General features: G+C 57.6%; 1 protein-coding gene across 10 annotated transcripts in view; it reads left to right on the forward strand.

The window, feature by feature from the left end:
* FMNL1 (formin like 1) overlaps nt 1–19231 on the forward strand; it is a 40154-nt gene that overhangs the window by 10732 nt on the left and 10191 nt on the right. For 3 of the 10 annotated variants that reach the window (XR_013535630.1, XM_035303160.3, XM_035303161.3), the window contains exons 1-7: nt 4265–4631; nt 12900–12983; nt 14681–14794; nt 15261–15334; nt 15688–15771; nt 16121–16249; nt 18144–18252. Coding sequence is in view for 7 of the 10 variants with exons in the window: in XM_035303160.3 (XP_035159051.2) it covers nt 4503–4631; nt 12900–12983; nt 14681–14794; nt 15261–15334; nt 15688–15771; nt 16121–16249; nt 18144–18252 (723 nt within the window). In the remaining 3 variants the exon portion in view is untranslated. Of the gene's footprint in view, nt 1–2521; nt 2736–4264; nt 4632–12899; nt 12984–14680; nt 14795–15260; nt 15335–15687; nt 15772–16120; nt 16250–16816; nt 16835–18143; nt 18253–19231 lie in introns of those variants that run through there. The other 7 variants (XM_035303159.3, XM_035303158.3, XR_013535628.1 and 4 more) reach the window with 5 other exon arrangements.

A 19231-nucleotide genomic window follows, 5' to 3' on the forward strand; every position in this document is an offset into this window, starting at 1 on the left:
GGAGGCTGAGCCAGAATTGCCTTTGCACTCCAGCCTGGAGGACAGAGCGAGATTCCATCTCAAAAAAAAAAAAAAAAAAAAAAAAAGAGGATTGTAAAAACAAACAAACTATTAAGAGTAGTTGCCTCAGGAGATCCCTCTCTCTCTCTCTGTCTCTCTCTTTTTTTCTTGACAGTCTTGCTCTTTTGCCCAGTTTGGAGTGCAGTGGTGTGATCTCAGCTTACAGCAACCTCTGCCTCTTGGGTTCAAGCGATTCTCCTGCCTCAGCCTCTCGAGTAGCTGGGATTACAGGTGCCCGCCACTATGCCCAGCTAATTTTTGTATTTTTAGTAGAGACTTGGTTTCACCATGTGGGCCAGGCTGGTCTCGGACTGCTGACCTCAAATGATCCACCCACCTCAGCCTCCCACAGTGCTGAGGTTACAGGTGTGGCACCCGGCCAGGAGAGACTTTACTTTCTTTGCACATGCTTTTGGGCTTTGCTTCATTTTTGAACTGTGTAATAACCGTGTGTGTGTGTGTGTGTGTGTGTGTGTGTGTGTGTGTGTGTGTGTCAGGATCTTGCTCTGTTGCCCAGGCTGGATGCAGTGATGTGATTCTTTGCTCTCTGCAGCCCTGACCTTCCAGGCTCAAACAATCTTCCCACCTCAGCCTCTCCAGTAGCTGGCACTGCAGGTGCGCACTAGCATGCCCAGCTTTTTTTTTGTATTTTTTGTAGAGATGGGATCTTGCCATGTTGCCCAGGCTGGTCTTGAACTCCTGGGTTCTAGTGATCCTTCCTCTTCACCTTCCCAAAGAGCTGGGATTACAGGTGTGAGTCACTGCACTCAGTCCCTTTTCCCTTTTTCTTTTATTTAGACAGAGTCTTGCTTTGTTGCCCAGGCTGGAGTGCAATGGTGCAATCTTGGCTCACTGCAACCTCTGGCTCCTGGGTTCAAGTGATTCTCCTGCCTTAGCCTCCCGAGTAGCTGGGATTTCAGGCACGCACCAGCATGCCTGGGTAATATTTTGTATTTTTAGTAGAGATAGGGGTTTCGCCATGTTGGCCAGGCGGGTCTTGAACTCCTGACCTCAGAGGATCTGACCTCAGGTGATCCGCCCACCTTGGCCTCCCAAAGTGCTGAGATTACAGGCATGAGCCATCACACCCTGCCCTTTTCCTTTTTTAAGGAGGCTCCTACTGAGTAATGGCAAAAGGGAGGGAAGAGATCCCTGGGAAATTCTTCTCAATCATCTGGGTTCTGAATATCCCCAGTGACTGCACAATCCCTCCACTGAAGGTGACAACAGTCCAGAAATGTCACCGCTGTGGTGACTCCATCGCTGCTGGAAGCCTTGACCAGTCTTGGCTGTCATACCACCTGCGACCAGTAGGGGGTAGCACAGACCCACTAATGTGTTGGTCCCACACCTCAGTCCCTTCTAGGATTTCCTCCTCTGTGGGCCAAGATGGGAAAGCTATCTCCTGCCAAGCCAATGAAATTTACTATGTAATAATTGATTACATCTTCTCATTTATCTTTTTTTTTGTAACTTACAGTTCAGATCAGCGAGAGAGAGAGAGAGAGAGAGAGAGAGAGAGAGAGAGAGAGAGAGAGACAGAGAGAGAATGAACGTCGGCTTGCAGAAAGAATAATCTTCCACAGGAGAGGTGTTACTTAGTCCAGCTTTATTTCCACCAGGCCTTGGGTGAAGAGTGGCTGACAATGTGAGGAGTCCCAAGGATTGTGGATACAGGCTGGCAACTACTACCTTGGTGGCTCCCTGCCTGGCTTGGGTTTCCAGTTGCAGGACACGCTCCTACCCTTCTCTTTCCCCCTTACAGAAGTAGTTCTGGGCAACAGGAAGCACGAACAGCTGGTCCTATAGGCTGACTTGAAGCAGCCACACTCCCAGACAGGTTGAAAGTCTGTCCCTTGCTAGGCTGCGAGCAGACCAAGGACAGGGTCATTTCTCATCTGCTACAGAATCCTCAGGACTGAGCGCAGTGATGGGAACACAGCTGGTGCTAAGTCAAGGTTTATTGTTCAATTGAAAGAGACAGTTATTGAGGAATCAGGAAATACATTCTTAAAAAAATTTTGTTTTTCATTATAAAAAGTCTTCCAAGCTGAGCACAGTGGCTCATGCCTGTAATCTCAGCACTTTGGGAGGCCGAGGTGGGTGGATCACTTGAGGCCAGAAGTTTGAGACCTGCTTGACTAACATAGCAAAACTCAGTCCCTACTAAAAACACAAAAATTAGCTGGGCATGGTGGCAGGTGCCTGCGGTCCCACTACTCATAAGGCTGAGGCAGGAGAATCGCTTGAACCTGGAAGGTGAAGGTTGCAGTGAGCTGACATTGCGCCACTACACTCCAGACTGGGTGACAGAGAGAGACACTATCTTAAAAAAAAAAAAGAAAAAGTCTTCCACAACAGTTATCTTATAGAGACAGAAGAAGGAGGAGAACAAGAAGGAGGAGGAAGAGGAAGGGGAGGAGGAAAAGAAGGAGAAGAAGAGGAGGAGGAGGTCCTAGATAATCTCAAGGGCAAGGACCCAAGGGCAAGGCTCTGGTCTGTCTGGCAGGGAAGAGATGGCAGTGGGCAGGGAATGGATGGTTTTCCCTGCATGCCCGAGGAGAATCCTGCTTTGACTCACCTTGGAGGTCCCTGATCAGGCCATGAAACCAGTGATTACATCTGTCACTCATCTGGGCTGCTGGTGACCTTGGCAGAAGAAAGGCTTAAACCAGGTCAGCCTGGGGGAAGGGGCTGGCTCCTTCCAGGGTCTTCCTCCAGATGAGATGTTAACTTTCTGTCTCTTGCTTCAAGTCTTGTCAGTGTCTCTGAATGTGAGGGCAGAAGGAGAAGGACGCTGTCAGGGGAGGCGACACTTAGGCTCCTGACCTGGCCTAGAGCTAACCTGGGCTCCTTCAGCGGGCCCTCTCTCCTCAGTGCCCTGGAAGTGTAGGGAGGGACCAGCTGGGGATCCCCACACATTAAATGGGGAATGAGAGGAGCAACTGAGAGTCTCAAATTCAGGCTATAGATGGGGTCCCAGCCCTTAGGTTATCCCCCATACTCTCCTACCCTACCTGAGATGGGCAGTGGAGGGCCAGGACAGCAACTCCAAGCCAGTGTCGTTTTTGGAGGTAGACAGTGAGGAGGCCTGCTTCTGCCGCGTATTAGCTGAGTGCCCTTGGACAGCTCACTTACCTACTCTCAGCCTCAGTTTCCCCATTTCTAAAATAAGGCTATCAATACTTACCTTCTCTGGTCATTGTCAGGATGAATCAAAGAGCTCTGGAAGTATTTCTGTCATTAGCAGACATCAGAGATTGTTATTCTCCAAGGTGAGAGGCCACCCTAGGTCCCCAGCGGTGACAGCGTCGATTCCTTTTCCCTCCTCTGCGGTGCCGGCTCCTTTTTCAGCCTTGCAACTGGCTCTCATCCTCCTTTCCGCAACCCCCCACTCCTCCTTGGGACCACCTTGGCGGGTCCAGCTTCTCGCAGCTAACCTCTTCCATAGGTGCCCCCATTCTAAAGCCACTAGGGATGCCCCGCACAGGCGCACGGTGGGACAGGTGGCAGGGGTCTCTGCTGGCCTGCGTTGGCGCCCCCCACCCTGTCTAGGAGTTCCTGTTTGCAGATGGCTCCCCCCGGTCCTCAGCTCGTCTCTGGGCTAAGCAGGGGAGGAGAGAAATAAGAGGTGGGGGGCCTGGAAGGGGGTTCCCACCTTCTCAGTCGGGGACCCGAGAGGGGGACGCAGCCCTGGAGCGCCAACGCTGCGCCACCGTGGGTCTCCGAGCCGTGCTCGCAGTGGCTGAGATCCTAGGCGCGGAGGAGAGGTGCCCCTCCGACCCCCAGGCTGTGACCCCCTTCACCCAGACCCGGCCAATCCCTCGCCCCGGGCGACCGGGAGAATGCGGTTCTAGGACCCGGAGGCGCCGCGGAGGGCGCCGCCGCCTCGGCCTCGCCTCGGTGGCCTCCGGCTCCGGCAGGTGAAGCGGCGCTGGCCGCCCCCTCTGCGGCAGGTGAAGCGGCTCGGCAGCCCCCTCCCCGCCTGCCATGGCTGCGGTGGTCCCCCGGCCGGCGCCCAGCGCCCGTTCCCTCCCTCCAGCCCGCCCCCCTGGGGCTGGGTGCGCGGCGGCGGCGGCGGCGGCGAACTGCGGTTTGCGCGCACGGGGAGCGACAGCAGAAGTTCGAAAATCGCCGAGGGGGGAGCCCGCGCCGCAGCTTCCTGCCCCCGGCCCAGCCCTCTGGCCCCGGCGGCCTGCAGCCTGACTTCCTCCCCCCACCCTGCAGCTCGCCGCCGGGTTCCTCGGACGGGGCCGCCCCGATGGGACGCCGCGCCCCGGCCCCTGAGCGCCGCTGAGTCGAGCGCCCCTCGCCGCCGAGACCCCTGCTGCTGCCGCCAGCCTCTGCCCCCTCGTATCCCCAGGCCAGGAGCCTCGTCCCTGTCCCCCGGAAAGCTGGATTTCCGAGGCTGGAGGCGCCTGGCCGGCTGGGTGGGGACCACCATGGGCAACGCGGCTGGCAGCGCCGAGCAGCCCGCCGGTCCCGCCGCGCCGCCCCTCAAACAGCCCGCGCCCCCCAAGCAGCCGATGCCCGCGGCGGGAGAGCTGGAGGAGCGGTTCAACCGCGTCCTGGTGAGTGCGACCCGGAGGCTCGCCGGCCGCGGGCGGGGGGCGGCAGGGGCGCGGCAGGGGCTGGGCAGGGGCTGGGCGCGCGTCCCCGCCCCCGGGGACTCGTGCCGCTTGGAGATCCCCGGTCCGGCGGTTGCCCCCTCCAGGGGGTGGGAGCGACAGTGGCTTTTTTTCAGAGTGACTTAGCACTCTGCCCCCAAAACTTTCTTCAGCAATCGCCCGGTCTGCCTCCCTAAGACACCGCCACCCCACCTGGGTCTAAAGGTCTAAACAGATGTGTCTTGTGAGGAAGTTGGGAGCGGGGCACGCACAGGGGTCCCGGGTCACCCCCTTCCCCACTGCACGCAGGCCCAGCCACAGGGCGTGGGTCTGGGACATCTGCCTTTCTGTGTCTGAGGTCAAAGATGAAAGGGTTACAATCTCCCGGGAGTGGGAGACCTGCTGGAGGTGTTGGGTCCTGATTTGTTGGGTGCCTGGGCTGCGGGAGTCGGGTTGGCGGATCACGGGAGGGATCTGTGTTTCTCCCCCACCATATGCCAGAGTCAGGGTGCCTGTGGGTCTTTATCTTGGGGCGTCCCTTCCAAGCCTCTGAAGGGAGTAAGATGGGTGGGGTCAGGACGGGTGGGTCGCCCTGGCTAGGGGTGGAGCAAAATCTGGAACCACCTCCCACTGTTGCCTACCTGGGGAATTGGAGGGGGGGCCCTGGGAATAGGCCACTGGGGAGGGAACCATCAGCTCAGGCCAGCCTGGAAACAGTCAACATGTTCAGTGGGGTGGGGGCTCCAGAGCAGACTCAGGGGTCCCCAAGACCCTGTATGAGGTCGAAGTAGGGAGGGGAGGGTTGCTCATTCTCACTCCCGCCACCACCCATGACCTGGTCCTGGCTCCCTTCTCTAACTAATTGCCTGGTGGCCTGCCTACTGTCAGCCTTCCCTTGCTGGACGCTAAGTGACAGGCGAACAAGGCTATGCCTTCTCCCAGATGCATTTCCCATCTGTGCAGACGAGTTCTGCAGGTCTGAGGGTGGGGCCTCGATGGAGGTGCAGGCCGCAGAGGGTGCTGGCTCAGTTGGTGGCCCTCCACCTCCTTGACATCATTTCCCCTCCCCTAGCCAGTCATTAGGCCAAAGGTGCTGGATCCTCAGCATGGCCCCAAAGGGTCACCTCCTAACAGTTCCAGAAAATGTTGGCTTCAGTCCCCTACCAAGAGAAGGCTGGGGGCAGACTGGAGGAGCTATGGGGTGGTGTGGGGTCCATCCTTGTGAAGACACCTTGCTTGATTAGGGGAGGGCAGGGACACCGAGGGATGCCTCACACCAGGCTGGCCCCTGACTTCTCCCTCCCCGCACCTGCCCTGCTCCCTGCTCCCCAAGCCCAGGGATTCACAAAGCTAAGCTGAGCTGAGCAGATGGGGGAGGGGGGAGAATGAGGAGACACAGACACTGGGGGCCATCGGGGAGCCTGAGTTGGTGATGGGTCCTTGGACCCCTGCCAGCCTGGTTGGAGGGACATGGGTCTGTCTTTCCCCCAAGTGTGTGTCTGTGGATGAGGAGTTGGGCTCTTGGGGTGAGGTTCCGGTTCCAAACTGCTGTGTTTAGCACGATGATGGGGAGGCAGCCTTGAATAATTCAGACCTGGGGAAAATCCACAAGTCAAACGGGGAGGTTCTGATGTGTGTGTAGGGCTTGATTGCCCTGCTTGGATTTGTGGCTGTAATTGATTGGCTGAGTCTGCCACTGGGAGTCCCTGAGTACCAGGATGTGGAGGGGGGACATCCACAGATGGGTCAGAGAGGCTGTCCTGGTGGAGACAGTGGAGGTGGCTAGCAGAAATTTAGGGCAGCAGCACCCACCAGGGCTTACCCCCCACTGGGTGCCCAGGAGCCCCAGCGTGTTCATACCTTCTTCCCATGGTAGCTCAGTCTGTCTTATGTCCAGTTGTGGGCAGGATAAACCCAACCTAAGGACACTCGGCAAAGACTCTGGTTCCTCTCATTCCCCACCAGCAGGGGCATGAGCCCTGCCCCAGGTGACAGCCTTGACCTCTGCCTGAGGCTGCCCAGTGCTAAAGAGTTGGTTCAACCCTCTGGTCTGGCAGCGGGTATTGCAGAGTAGGTCGCTATCTGAACCCCAACCTGAACCGCCATGCCCAGAGCCGAGTCCTGTCCTCGGTCGGTGTCTAAGAGGAGAAGAACCTTAGATTGCTGAGGGGATGGGCCCACCGCCATCAGGGGTCTGCACTCTTGATGGGAGAAGCACAGTCCTGTCCTTGTGGATCTAGTCCAGCGGCCTCAGGGACCTTTTCCTTCCCTTTTTGTCCCTGGTGGGAAGTGGGATTCCAATGCCCCAAACCTTCCTCCCTCTCCTGGCTGTGGGACCCCTCTTGTGGGTGAAGGGTGTCCCCACCCACAGCCAGACAGGAGGTGCAAGAGCCCTTCTCCCATGCAAGGGTGGGTGATGGGGGCTACCTTTCCAAGAAAGCTGTGAAAGAAAGGGGTGCCCCTTGCTTAAAATGGGGGTGGGGAGAAAGAGCAGGTTGAACCAGGGTTTCTGGCTGCTGCCTTAGCAACGGCGGAGGAGCGATGGCTGCCCAGCCCCACGGGCCTGCTGTGATGGTGGGAACACCAGCCGGTGGGGCGCCAAGCTCTCGCTTCTCCTACGCCCATGCCCAAGGCTGGGTGTCTTCCAGCCCCTTCATGCCTTCCCCTGTGAGGCATGCAGGGTCAGGGACTGGGGTGACAAGGTGACCTTTCCAGGCCTGCCAGAAGGGCCACGCTTACACCTGGACCTGGGACACCCCTGATCTGCCAGGCAGGGAGAATCCCATAACCTCGGGGCAGAGGGATCAAGGGAAAGTGTCAGGGGTGGTGTGTGGAGGCCAAGAGCCATGCTGGCAGTCAGTAGCAATGGAGAGGAGTTTGTCTGATGGGTGCTCTTAGCTTGTGCTCAGGGGTCTGGGTGCCTGGCCAGGCTGTGTGGGGAGGTCAGGCTGGCCCCATTTGGGGTGTGGGCCTGCAGTCCTGCTTCCAACCAGGGCCCTTCCCTCTGGGGCTGCTGGTAAAGAGCAGGAGGTGCTGTCCCCCTGGCCACTCCACCTCTGGGACAGGGCAGATGAAGGGTGGGGTTCAGGGATGGAGCCACGGGGTCGCTCAGGCCCTACACCTCCCACTTCCAGGACAGAGGATCTCAGGGGGGCTGTGGCCACATGATCTGATATTTGGCTGGGCAGAGGCAAGGGGTGACATTCCCAGCAGGCACAGCTGGCACTCGAACCCTGGAAAGCCACGGATGTGCTGGGCATGATTCACAGTGACATGTGGGGCTGGCTGGCAGAGAGCTGGGTGAGACGGGCAGGAGCAGGTGCTCTCAGGGCCACCTCTGCATTTTTCCTGGGAACATGGAGTCCTATGTTAGTGGCTTGGGTGCCCTTTGAGGGGGCAGGGGTTACTTAAGGGAAAGGCAGGGCAGATTCCTGAACTTTGGAGTCATGATGTTGGGGGTTGAGATTCATTTTTGTCACTACCTGCGTGACTCTGGATGAGTTACTTGTCTGAGCTGTAGTTTTCCTCACCCGTAAAAAGAGAATAATGGTGGTGCTGGCCTCCTAGGATTGTCGAGAGGGTGAAATAGAGGACTTATCGCAGTGGCTGGCACAGAGCAGGTGCTCAGTAACTGCCCTCCACTGTGAGGAAGAGGATAAAGCTCGAGCTGATCGGGTCCTCTCCATCTCAGGGCCCATCTAGCAGAGGGAGCCCAGACCCTGCCTCTCCCCTCCCTCCACCTCTGCTACCAAGACCACCCAAGGTTGTCATGTACGCCCCAGGAGCCCCAGATCCTTAGCCAGGAGGGCCCAACAGCCTCCCCATGTTACGCAGGTCAGCAGCAGACCGAAAACTGCCTGGTGGCCGGAAACCGCCGGAGGGAGGGCCCACCTCTCCTGGAGGGTGGGGCGGTGGTGGTGCTAACGGTAGCAGTGTGCACATGGGAGGGGGAGGGGAGGCCTCCACTTCCCCCTGAGAAAGGGTGTGCTGGGGGGGGGTTCCCCAGTGAGTAAGAGCTCCGTGGGCAACAACAGGAAGCATGGGGCTCTGGGTGGCAGGAAGTGGGGCTGGCTGTTCCTGCTTCCTCAGATGGGGGGGCCTGGGCCAGGCTGCCTGCAGAAGACCCCTGGGCACCAGGACCCACATTTCCTGTTCCCTGGGTGCTCCTTCTTTGGAAGAAGCCGGGTCTTCCTTGCCAGCTTGCCACCAAGGCCACCCTGCACAAGCACCTTAACATCTTCGAGCCTCAGTTTCCCATTTGTGAAATCGGGATTATGACAGTATCTATTTTGGAGGCTTGTTGAGGTTTAAATGAGTTTTGAGGTAAAGCTTAGAATGGCAGCTGGCACTGAGTGTATGGGGACTGAGAGCTTAACTCCGAGGTGAAGAATGTGTCTGGGGAGCATTTGCTATTGTTACTGCTGTCAGTGTTGTTTTCCTCCTACAAGCCTGGATGACATAGGCAGTGGCTTCCACCCTGCCTGCCCTTGTCTCTGCTGTGGGGACCCTTGAATGCTGATGGGAGAAGCTGTTAGCTCTTTGGGTCCTCAGCACCTGATCCTAGGGCTGGGGCTGGGTCCCCTCATGGCCCTCCTGTAAGCCTGGGATTGTTTATAAGAGCTCCAGAAAATCTATATGCCAGAATTTTAAAAAGTGGATAAAATCAATTGTTTTTGGTGATCCGAGAGCACTAAAACTAAGGTCGAGACCGTATAGAGGTGGTCAGGTGGCAGGAGATGGATGGGGGGTGGGGGCTGGGCACAGGCTCAGCTTCGGGGCCCATTGGGCTGAGGAAAGCCTGTGGGGCTGGCCTGAGACTGGGATTGGTGTCTAAGTTCAGGGGTACCCTTGGGCTTGAAGGACCAGGCCATGGGGAGAGGTGGGCAGGTGGACTGGGACCTAAGCTCAAACTGAAAGTGAAACCCCAGGGTGTGGCTGTGTCCAGATGTGAATGCAGCCCCTTCAGCCTCCTGGGATGCTGTGTCAGAAGTCAGCACTGCTGTGTGTGTGTGGGAAGGGCTCTTAGCAGGGTCTTTTGGGGGCTGGTCTTAGGTGACCGGGTGCTGGCGGTCCCCTCTCACACCCAGGGCAGGGAGGGAGGAGAATGGTCCCCACACATTTTAATAGAAAGATGTAGGGAGTCAACTCCTTTTCTTGGCCACACCCTAAAAGATGAATCCTGTTCGTTTCCTCATCTGACCCAAAGCGCTAAAGACAGCAGGGAAAGCAGGCTGGAGGCTAGCTGAGGTTTGGCCAAAGCCTTGGAGACAAGTCCGCGTTTCTGGAAGTTTTCACAAACTTCTGCTCACCCTATCATCCCCCACCCTGGGGCCTTCCATGGACCCCTGCCCTTCCACCGCTCCTGCATTTGTGAAGTGCTTCTTCTTAGTGTCAGGCCACTGAAGTGCTTCGTCACATCCAAACTCATCTTATCACTGAGTGTTCCGGGAGCTCCGTGAGTGTGAGGCTCCGGTGAGGGAGTGCGCCCATTTTATGGAGGAGGAAGCTGAGGTCCAAGGGGGCAAAGAAGCTGTAGAGCTAGTTGGGCCCAGAGCCTGGTCTTTTGAAGCCAGCTCTGGGTCCTCCACATGGCAGCTCACAGCTGTCCCTCCCCAGCCCCTCAGGAGGCAGGTATCTCGCCCACCTGGACTGCCAGCCCCTCCCCTCCCACCTGAGCACTGCCAGCCAACCCTCCATGTGTCCCCCAGCCCCCCACCCTATGGTGGCGCTGCCTTGCTGAAGGCCCTGGGTCTGGGGGTCTGTTCCTGTTTTTAGGGTGGCCTCACCCCACCCTGAGTGAGTGGCATCTGATGGCCCCTCTCCTGTTCCCTGGAGTGCCCAGCCTTGGTGGGCACAACCACAGCTGAGGAGCAGCTGCTAATTAGTGTTTGGCGCTGTCAGAGCTATTTCTGATTTCTAAGCCTAAATTTAGCCTGTCTGGCAGGCTGGCATGTGGGCCTGGGGGCCTGAGAAGGCCCAGGTGGGGAAGGGGCACGGGTGGCCTGTCCTCCATCACTGTTCAGACAGGTGCCCCAGGCCCCAGCAGAGGCTTCCCCTCTGCAGTAACAACTAGGGGGCTGCTCTTGGGGAGTGGACCAGGCGGTGGCTTAGAGTCCAATCCAGGCTCAGAGCCAGTCCTGCTCTCCTCTTACTGGCTTTGTAACCTTGGCCAGGTCACTAAACTAATCTGTGCCTGCACCTGTGAGATGGGAATGTTAACGGTGCCAGTGATGGAGTGAGGATGGAAGGTGGTCGTCGGTGTGCAGGGCTCCGAGCGGTGGCTCCCACAGTAGGCATTGCGGCGGAGCTGGCTACCTGACTGCTGGGGACGTCATTATGACTAGTTACTGCCTCTAGGAGTGCCGCTGGGGCCATTCCAGAACCAAAAAGGTCCTGGGTGGGTGAGGGCCTGGAAGGATCCCTGTTGGGAAGTGGCTGTCCCCTCTGCGGCCCCGTGCTGGGCTCAGCCATCCTCTTGCTCCCTGGCCGCCATCTCTGTCTTCTGTGCTGGCCACGGCTCAGTTTCCCTGGCACTGCTGGCCCTATCTCCCCACTTTGTCCCTTTCCTCCAGCTTGTTCCCACCTCGGCCTTGCCCCACCCTTTGTCCCTGTGGCATGGGGGTGACTGAGAGAGATCATCAGCAAGACAGATCAGAGAGAGAGACAGACAGATGGACAGAGAGAGACAGTGGCCTGGCCTCCTTTGAACCCGCCGGCCCTGTGGTAGCAAGAGCTGTCCTGGCCCTTGGAGGGTTGGGGGAGGGCGGCTGATGAGACAGTGGTGGTTTCCTCAATCCAGGCTCACTTTCGAAATGGGGGAGAGAGATGACGTACTCCCACCCACCCAGTGCTGGGGGCGGGGCCTGGCCAAGGGGCAGTTTCACCTCTCCAGCGGGGCCTGGCCGGAAAGCTTAGGCAATGGGGGCTGTGCGCACCCAGCTTCCTGTTGTCTGGGCCTGACCCGAGGCAGTGATTTTGGGGGTAAGGTCTGTCTGGAGCCCCAGAACGAGGCTGAGCACCCCAAGAGGAAGCTGGCTGGGGAGCCTTGGGTGGGTGTGGCTCCCTGTCTGCTCCAGCTGTGGCCTCTGCTCAGAGCCACATGACTGAGGGTGTGGAGCGCCAGAGCCCCTTGGGGCCCCCACATCCTAACGGAGACCCTTATCAATAGACTCAGAGCTCCCTGAGGGCAAGAACTGTCTTTTTGGCTTGACATGTAGAAGGCTGTCAGTAACCTGCGGTTTACTAAATTGAAGGGAACCAGCCTCATCTTTTGGGGCTGTTAGGGAGACAAGCCAAGTCCAGGGTCCCAAAAGCCCCTGATGCTATTGACCCCTGGCTGATTCCGCAGCCCTGGGCTGGCCCTGATCTGCCCCCGTGGTGGCAGGGGCACTGTGCCCCTGTCATCTGTGGCCAGAGGAGGAGGACCCAGGCAAAGCTCTGCTGACCTTTCTCGGTTCCTGGGGGAGTCCCGGCTGGGCTGCCTGCACCACAGACCCAGAGCACTGGCTCTTCTCCCCAGTGCTGTGGCTAAGTGATCTTCCCCGAAAATCTCCCCACCCCTGCAGCTATGAGCTGGAACTCCCTGCCTGCTGACATGGCCGCCCTTCTCTCCCACAGCCCTCTCCTTCCTTTCTCAGCCTTCTCCCCAGGTGGGAGGGGCGGGAGAGGGAGGAGAAGGCTGCTGTCCACCCTCCTTGCAAGAGGTTTTCTGGTGCTCGTGAGGCACTGATGCCCTGGGCCTGGTCTATGTACACATGGGATCTGGTGGCACATGGAGATGGGACACTGGCCACTGGCCACACTTGGGTTTGGCTGGCGATGGCTCCCCATTAGCTTCCCACCAGGATGGGGGAAGAGGTGATGCCCTTTACTGCAGACGGGGGAACTAGAGCCCAGAAGTGTCTCAGGTTCCCAGGGAGGTATGCTGGGAACCCCCACGCCTGCCTCCACACCAGGTGGGACAGGTAGGCAGCATGAGGGGTGACACAGCACAGGCAGACTGGAACTCACATCCTGCTGTCCCCTCTAGCTGTCACGCTGGGACAGGTGCTCCGTCTCGCTTGGTCTTGGCTTTCTCATTGGATAACGCTACTTATCTCCCAGGGTGAGAGGATTCATGGGGCCACACACCGCCTAGGGAGCTGAGTGGGTTCCCCCAAAATGCCCATTCTTCCCTCCCACCTTGTTGGGGCCCCAGGCTCAGGGGTCTTATTTTGTCCTCCCTCTCCCCAGAACTGCATGAACTTGCCCCCAGACAAAGTCCAGCTGCTGAGCCAGTATGACAACGAGAAGAAGTGGGAGCTCATCTGTGACCAGGTGGGTGCCAGCACTGCCCAGCCACCCGGTCTCCCCCACTGTCAACACCCCACCCTGACCAGGCAGGGGCTTTGGGGAAAGAGGGACTGCTATAGTGCCCAGGGAACCAAGACCCTGCTCAGTGGCCAGCGTGGCACCTGGGGAGGGTGCTGGGGTCTGCAGACTCCAGAGTACCTCTGTCTTGAACTCCCCAAAACACCTTGTGAGTCATGAGCTGGGCAGGGTCAGCTTTAGAGGAGCTGGTAGGGCTGCTTCAGGGGCACTGGCCAGAGCAGCTGGGGCCGAGTCACTGTCACTGTGCTGTGGCTGAGCTTCCTGAGAAACCTCTCTGGACTGGGGAAGGGAGGGGATGACCCTGGGGTTGGACATCGTCACCTGACCCCATGGGAGGGAGGGAGGAGCGACAGGAATTCCTGTCCTTTTGCCTTGGGTCCAGAGGAGCTGCAGTCGACTATCAACTCCCCAAGGCCAGCACTGTGGCCCTTGCCTTGGTGCTCGTCCAGGCGCCTGGGCTTTCGGCGCACTCAGTCACCCCTGCCCCTCCAGCTTCCACGGCTGTGGTTGGCCATGGGAGGACCCTCTCTCAGTGCTGGGCTGGGTGGGGCCGGCTGCTGCAGGGATTCTGTGAAGGAGGGAGGCTGCAGAGGCTGGGGATGGGGAGCTTGGAGCTGAGAGTCTCCCCTGGGATCCAAGGCTGGGCCTTTGCCTCCTGCTAGTGAAGTGGTTGGCAGGAGCTGGTTGGGCAACAGTCAAGGGGAAAGGGCTGGGCTGTTGGAAGAGGGTGGGGAGCTGCCCCCGGAGGCTCTGGGGCTGTGGTAGGGGTCCCCTTGGAGCAGTTTGGCCTGGCATCTCAGAGGTTGGGGGCTCAAAGGGCAGGAAGAAGTGCAAGTCCGAAGGTGTAGATTTTTGGCAAATCTGAGGGGTTTGGGTTGGATGGGTGGGGGCCCATCTGGGGAGGGGTCTTTGCTGTGGTCCCTGCCTCTTTGTGTGAGTGGCTGCTGGAGCCTGTGGTGGGGTGGGGGAGGTAGGAATTGCATTGCTGAGCACAGGAGAGGAGCACACAGGTTCCTGTCAACACAGGGATGCAGGAGGGCCAGGGTCCGAGTCCTGCCCAGGTGCTGGGTCCTCTTCACGAGGCACCTCCAGCGGTTCTTCTCCATCTTCTCCACCATATCCCAGCTCTGGTCCGGAAAGGGTGCCACCCACCAGCTAGACTGAGTTCCGCCCCACCCCAGGGCGGGGCCTACCGCAGGACTGACCCCTTCGTAGTCCACCCCAAAGCTATGCCAGGGATGTGGCCTAGGAAGCCATTTGGGAAGAGCAGCCTAGACCTAGGATGGGGGTCTTAAAGTGACCTGATGCTAGCCAGGTGTGGTGGTGTGCACCTGTAGTCCCAGCTACCTGGGAGGCTGAGGTGGGAAGATCACTTGAGACCAGGAGTAGGAGGCTGCAGTGAACTATGATCGTGCCACTGCACACCAGCCTGGGTCACAGAGTGAGAAAAGAGAAAGAGTAAATAAAAGAAAAGAAAGTGGCTTGGTGGACTGTTTGGGTTTATACCTTTGGTATTTCAGAGGCTCCTAAGAAAGCCTGGTACCCCAGATAAGAGCTGGAGAATGGAACATTAGGACGAGACCTGGTCATTTGTCCTGGGCAGCTCTGGCTGGTTTTCTGTACACCCCATTCCATCTCCCCAGGAGCGGTTTCAAGTCAAGAACCCCCCCACAGCCTACATCCAGAAGCTGAAGAGCTACGTGGATACTGGTGGGGTCAGCCGAAAGGTAGCAGCTGATTGGATGCCCAACCTGGGGGTACATGTCTCCTCTCTTTACTCTGTCCCTTTCCCCCACATCTTCCAAGCTCTGGGCAGCTGGAGTAACTGTGTGTACAGACTTTCTATGGGCATGTGTGGGTGCATGTACGAGTGTGTGTGTGTGCACGTGTGTGTGGATAGCCTATGTCTGTAGAGTGCATATGAGTGTTCCTGTGCTGTGTGTGTATGCACACCCTGCATCTTTGTGTGTGTGCATGTGTATACCTTGTGTGCCATGTATCAGGGTGTGTGCACCCCTATGTGTCTGTGTATGGGGGAGCACACGAAGCCTGTGAGTGTCTATTTTGCTGGGCAGGTGTGTGGAGGTGGTTGGGGAGGTTGAGCATGAAAGGCCACTGGTGCCAGTTGGAGGAGGGTGGGCGCTTTGCCTGCTGCCTCAGGACTTGGTGGGCCTGTGGGAGGCCAGGTTCCACCCCCCAGCCTTCCCTGTTTTTGGTCACCAGTTTAAGAGGCGAGTTCAGGAGTCCACACAGGTGCTACGGGAGCTGGAGACCTCCCTGAGGACGAACCACATTGGGTGAGTGAGGGCTCAGATCTTCCTTTCTGGGCCTAGGAGACTCTGCTTCCAGGCAGCCCCTGGAGCTTCCGCTTCCTACTCCCCCTGCCCCAGCACAGGCCGTGCTTGTGGACCACTGCCTGGGTGTGCCCCAGACAGCTTCCCCTCCCCCTCCCCCTCCTGCCCATGCTGTGGCTGGCACCTTGAGGTGTGGCTGGACTGTGGAACCCGCCCGAGTCTCCCAGAATCCCCTGATATCACTGGGTCTTTGGGGGTGGGAAGGGCACCCCAGGGGCCCTTGCTGTGCCTGTTCTGTGCCCATCTGGGGCAGGACCTCCTTCCTGGCTGGTGCTCAGTTAGCCCTGTGCCCACAGGTGGGTGCAGGAGTTCCTCAACGAAGAGAACCGTGGCCTGGATGTGCTCCTCGAGTACCTGGCCTTTGCCCAGTGCTCCGTCACGTAAGCTCCTGGCCCCCAGCCCTCATGCTGCTCCTCAGAGCTTTGATCCCCACCTCCCTGCATCTCACCCACTCCCCTGGCCAGTTCTAAGCAAGGCAGCCTGAGCCTGCCCTGGAACCCTGCATTTGGCCCTGAGCCTGCCCTGGAACCCTGCATTTGGCCTGCCTCCGATGGGGAGGGGTGGGTGGCCTCTCTTCCACCACTATGTTAAGCACAGTGCCGAGAACACAGCCTCCTCCTCCTGCTCCTTAGTCTCTCCTGCAGGTCTCTCTCTCCTTGCACTTCCTCTGCCCCCTCCTAAGTGCGCCCTGCAGTGTTGGCCTCCAGCCCCGTTGCTTCCTATCCCCAGGTATGACATGGAGAGCACAGACAATGGGGCTTCCAACTCAGAGAAAAACAAGCCCCTGGAGCAGTCGGTGGAAGACCTCAGCAAGGGTCCGCCCTCCTCTGTGCCCAAAAGCCGCCACCTGACCATCAAGTATGTGAGCCACAAGGTGGGGTCGTGGGAGAGCAGATAATTCAGCCCCACACTGCTGCTTCTAGCCAGACCACCCAAGGCCCTTGGGGTAGCAAGCTTTAGGGGTCAGAGTAAGGGACTCATACAGAGTTTGGGACGCCAGTATGTTAAGAAGCCATTGGGGTGGGGCCGGGTGCAGGGCTCACACCTGTAATCCAGCACTTTGGGAGGCTGAGATGGGCCGATCATTTGAGGACAGGCATTTGAGACCAGCCTGGCCAACATGGTGAAACCCCATCTCTACTAAAATACAAAAATTGTCTGGGTGTGGTGGTGCACGCCTGTAATCCCAGTGACTCAGGAGGCTGAAGTGGGAGAATTGCTTGAGATGGGGGGATGGTGGTTGCAGCGAGCTGAGATAGCGCCACTATACTCCAGGGCGACAGAGTGAGCCCTGTCTCAAAAAAAAAAAGGAAAAAAAGCCATCAGTGGTGGACACCTAGAAGTTGGAGTTTGGATGGGTCTGGGATAAGAAGGGACCCCTCTTGTATGCATCTAATCCCCTGTTTTCTCCCATGCGGCCTCCAGGTGTCCCCCTTCTCCCCGGTACGTAGCCACCTACAGGCAGGTGCATGCCTGGCTGACTCCCTACCAGGGTGTGGTGGGGTAGGATGAGGTATTCAACTGATGTCCTTGGGTTCAGTGCTGTGGCTGGGTCCCTCCATCCTAACACGGGGCATCTTGCTGGGAGGCAGGAAGCAGGCAGTAGATTGACCCTAGAGTGTCTTGTCGATACCCAGCTTCCTACTTTGGGTCGAGAGGATTGATTGCATATTAAGCCTCAAACTTTTACAACATGTCATTTGTTCATTCATGCAATTATGCATTCAACAAACTTTTTTTAAGCACTTAGTATGTATTAGGTGGGTGGCAGATGTCCAGGAGACAAGTCACCCTGCCCTAGGGGCCCACAGTCTAAGTCAGGGCCAATTTAGTGTGACAGGATGTTATGGAAGTGTGCCTGGGAGCTCTAAGAAGGGATGTGACCACCACTTGGGGCATCAGGAAGGCTTCCCAGAAAAGGTGACAATGGAACTATGTCTTACAGACAGATACAGGCTTTACATGCAGCCATGGGGACAAGGAAGGGCATTTCAGGCAGAAGGAACAGGATGAATGAAGACTCTGGCATATTAGCACAATGACAAGAAAGGGTGACATGGCAGATGGAGGGGAGGCCTCAGCCAGGTGAAGGCAGGGCCTCCTGGTGACACTGGGAATGTGACAGGATGGTCAGGGAGACTGACATGTGGAGGTCCCAGTTGGCAGTTCGGCAACAATGAAAACACACATTTGTTGGGGAAGAATGAGGGCATACAGTCATATAGCACTTACTATGTGCCAGGCACTGTTCTACGCCCCTTTCATAGTCCCAAAAACCCTGATAGGAAGCTACTATTGTTAGCATTCCTATTTCAGAAGCGAGGAAAGTGAGGGGAAGGGAGATTAAGTGACTCGTCTGGTAAATGGTGAGCTGGGATGCTCCTGGACCCTGGCAGTGGGAATTCAGACCTGCCTCTCACATTGCAAGATGAGCCCAAGTGGCCATGAACGCCACCTTGTGGCGATCCTTCCCATGTCTCTTCCTTCTATAGACCCTCGCCCCACCAAGTCGCTGGGAAAGGTCTTTGCTTGCACATCCCCTCTCCTTCAAGGGGGGATGTGCCAGACCCCAGGTCTAAGGACTGAGGAAGCCTGCCTGCCCTCAGCCAGCCTCTTTGGTTGAGTAGATGGGATATGGTACCGTCAGTTTCCAGATGTGCCTCCTCTTACTCCAGAGGCCATCTGAGTGGTAGGGGAACAGGAAGCTGGGGCTCACTCTGACCCCCACTGCCTCCTCCATGCCACCCCCCAGGCTGACCCCAGCCCACAGCAGGAAGGCCCTGCGGAATTCCCGCATCGTCAGCCAGAAGGACGACGTCCACGTCTGCATTATGTGCCTACGAGCCATCATGAACTACCAGGTTGGCTGGGGGGTATGGGTCTGGGGGACTAGGGAGCCCAGCCTGTCCCCACTGGGGGCTACACAAGCTGCCGAGGTGCTGGGATCCACTGTCCTTTTACCCTCTGTCACGCTGGGGATCTTGGGCATCTGGGCTGTTGGCTTGGGCTTTTAAAGCTGATGAGTCTTGAGGGGAAGCCCATGTTTTTGCTGCATCTGTCAGGTTCTCTGAGTACCTCTGCCCGTCACATAGGGACTGGGCACGCCTACCAAGAAGGGCTGGACAGAGGTCCAGGGGAGAGCAACCTCGGGGTTGATTCATTTGGAGGGCTGATTGGTGAACCTGGGTCCTCCTTCACTCAGCCAGCCTTTAAGCCAGCCTCACAGTGTCCAAGGTGCCTGACACTGGTTTTTGGAAACACAAAGGTATTTAAAAAGGGCCAGGTGTGGTGGCTCCTGCCTGTAATCCCAGCACTTTGGGAGGACGAAGTGGGAGGATTGCTTGAACCCAGGAATTCAAGATCAGCCTGGGCAACACAGCAAGACCCCATCTCTATGAAAATTAAAAAAATAGTCCAGGCATGGTGGCTTATGCCTATAATCCCAGCACTTTGGGAGGCCAAGGCTAGTGGATCACCTGAGGTCGGGAGTTTGAGACCAGCCTGGCCAACATGGTGAAATCCCGTCTCTACTAAAAAATACAAAAAGAGCTGGGTGCGGTCGCAGGTGCCTGTAATCCCAGCTACTGGGGAGTTCTGAGGCAGGAGAATTGCTTGAACCTGGGAGGTGGAGGTAGCAGTGAGCTGAGATTGCGCCATTGCACTCTGGCCTGGGAGACAGAGCAAGACTCCGTCTCAAAACAAACAAATAAAGGCAGGCCAGGCACAGTGGTTCATGCCTGTGGTCCCAGCACTTTTGGAGGCTGAGGCGGGATCACCTGAAGTCAGGAATTTGAGACCAGCCTGGCCTATATGGTGAAAGCCTGTCTCTGATGAAAAAAA

The sequence above is a fragment of the Callithrix jacchus genome, chromosome 5 (genome assembly GCF_049354715.1).
Source record: "Callithrix jacchus isolate 240 chromosome 5, calJac240_pri, whole genome shotgun sequence".
Taxonomy (NCBI): Eukaryota; Metazoa; Chordata; class Mammalia; order Primates; family Cebidae; genus Callithrix; species Callithrix jacchus.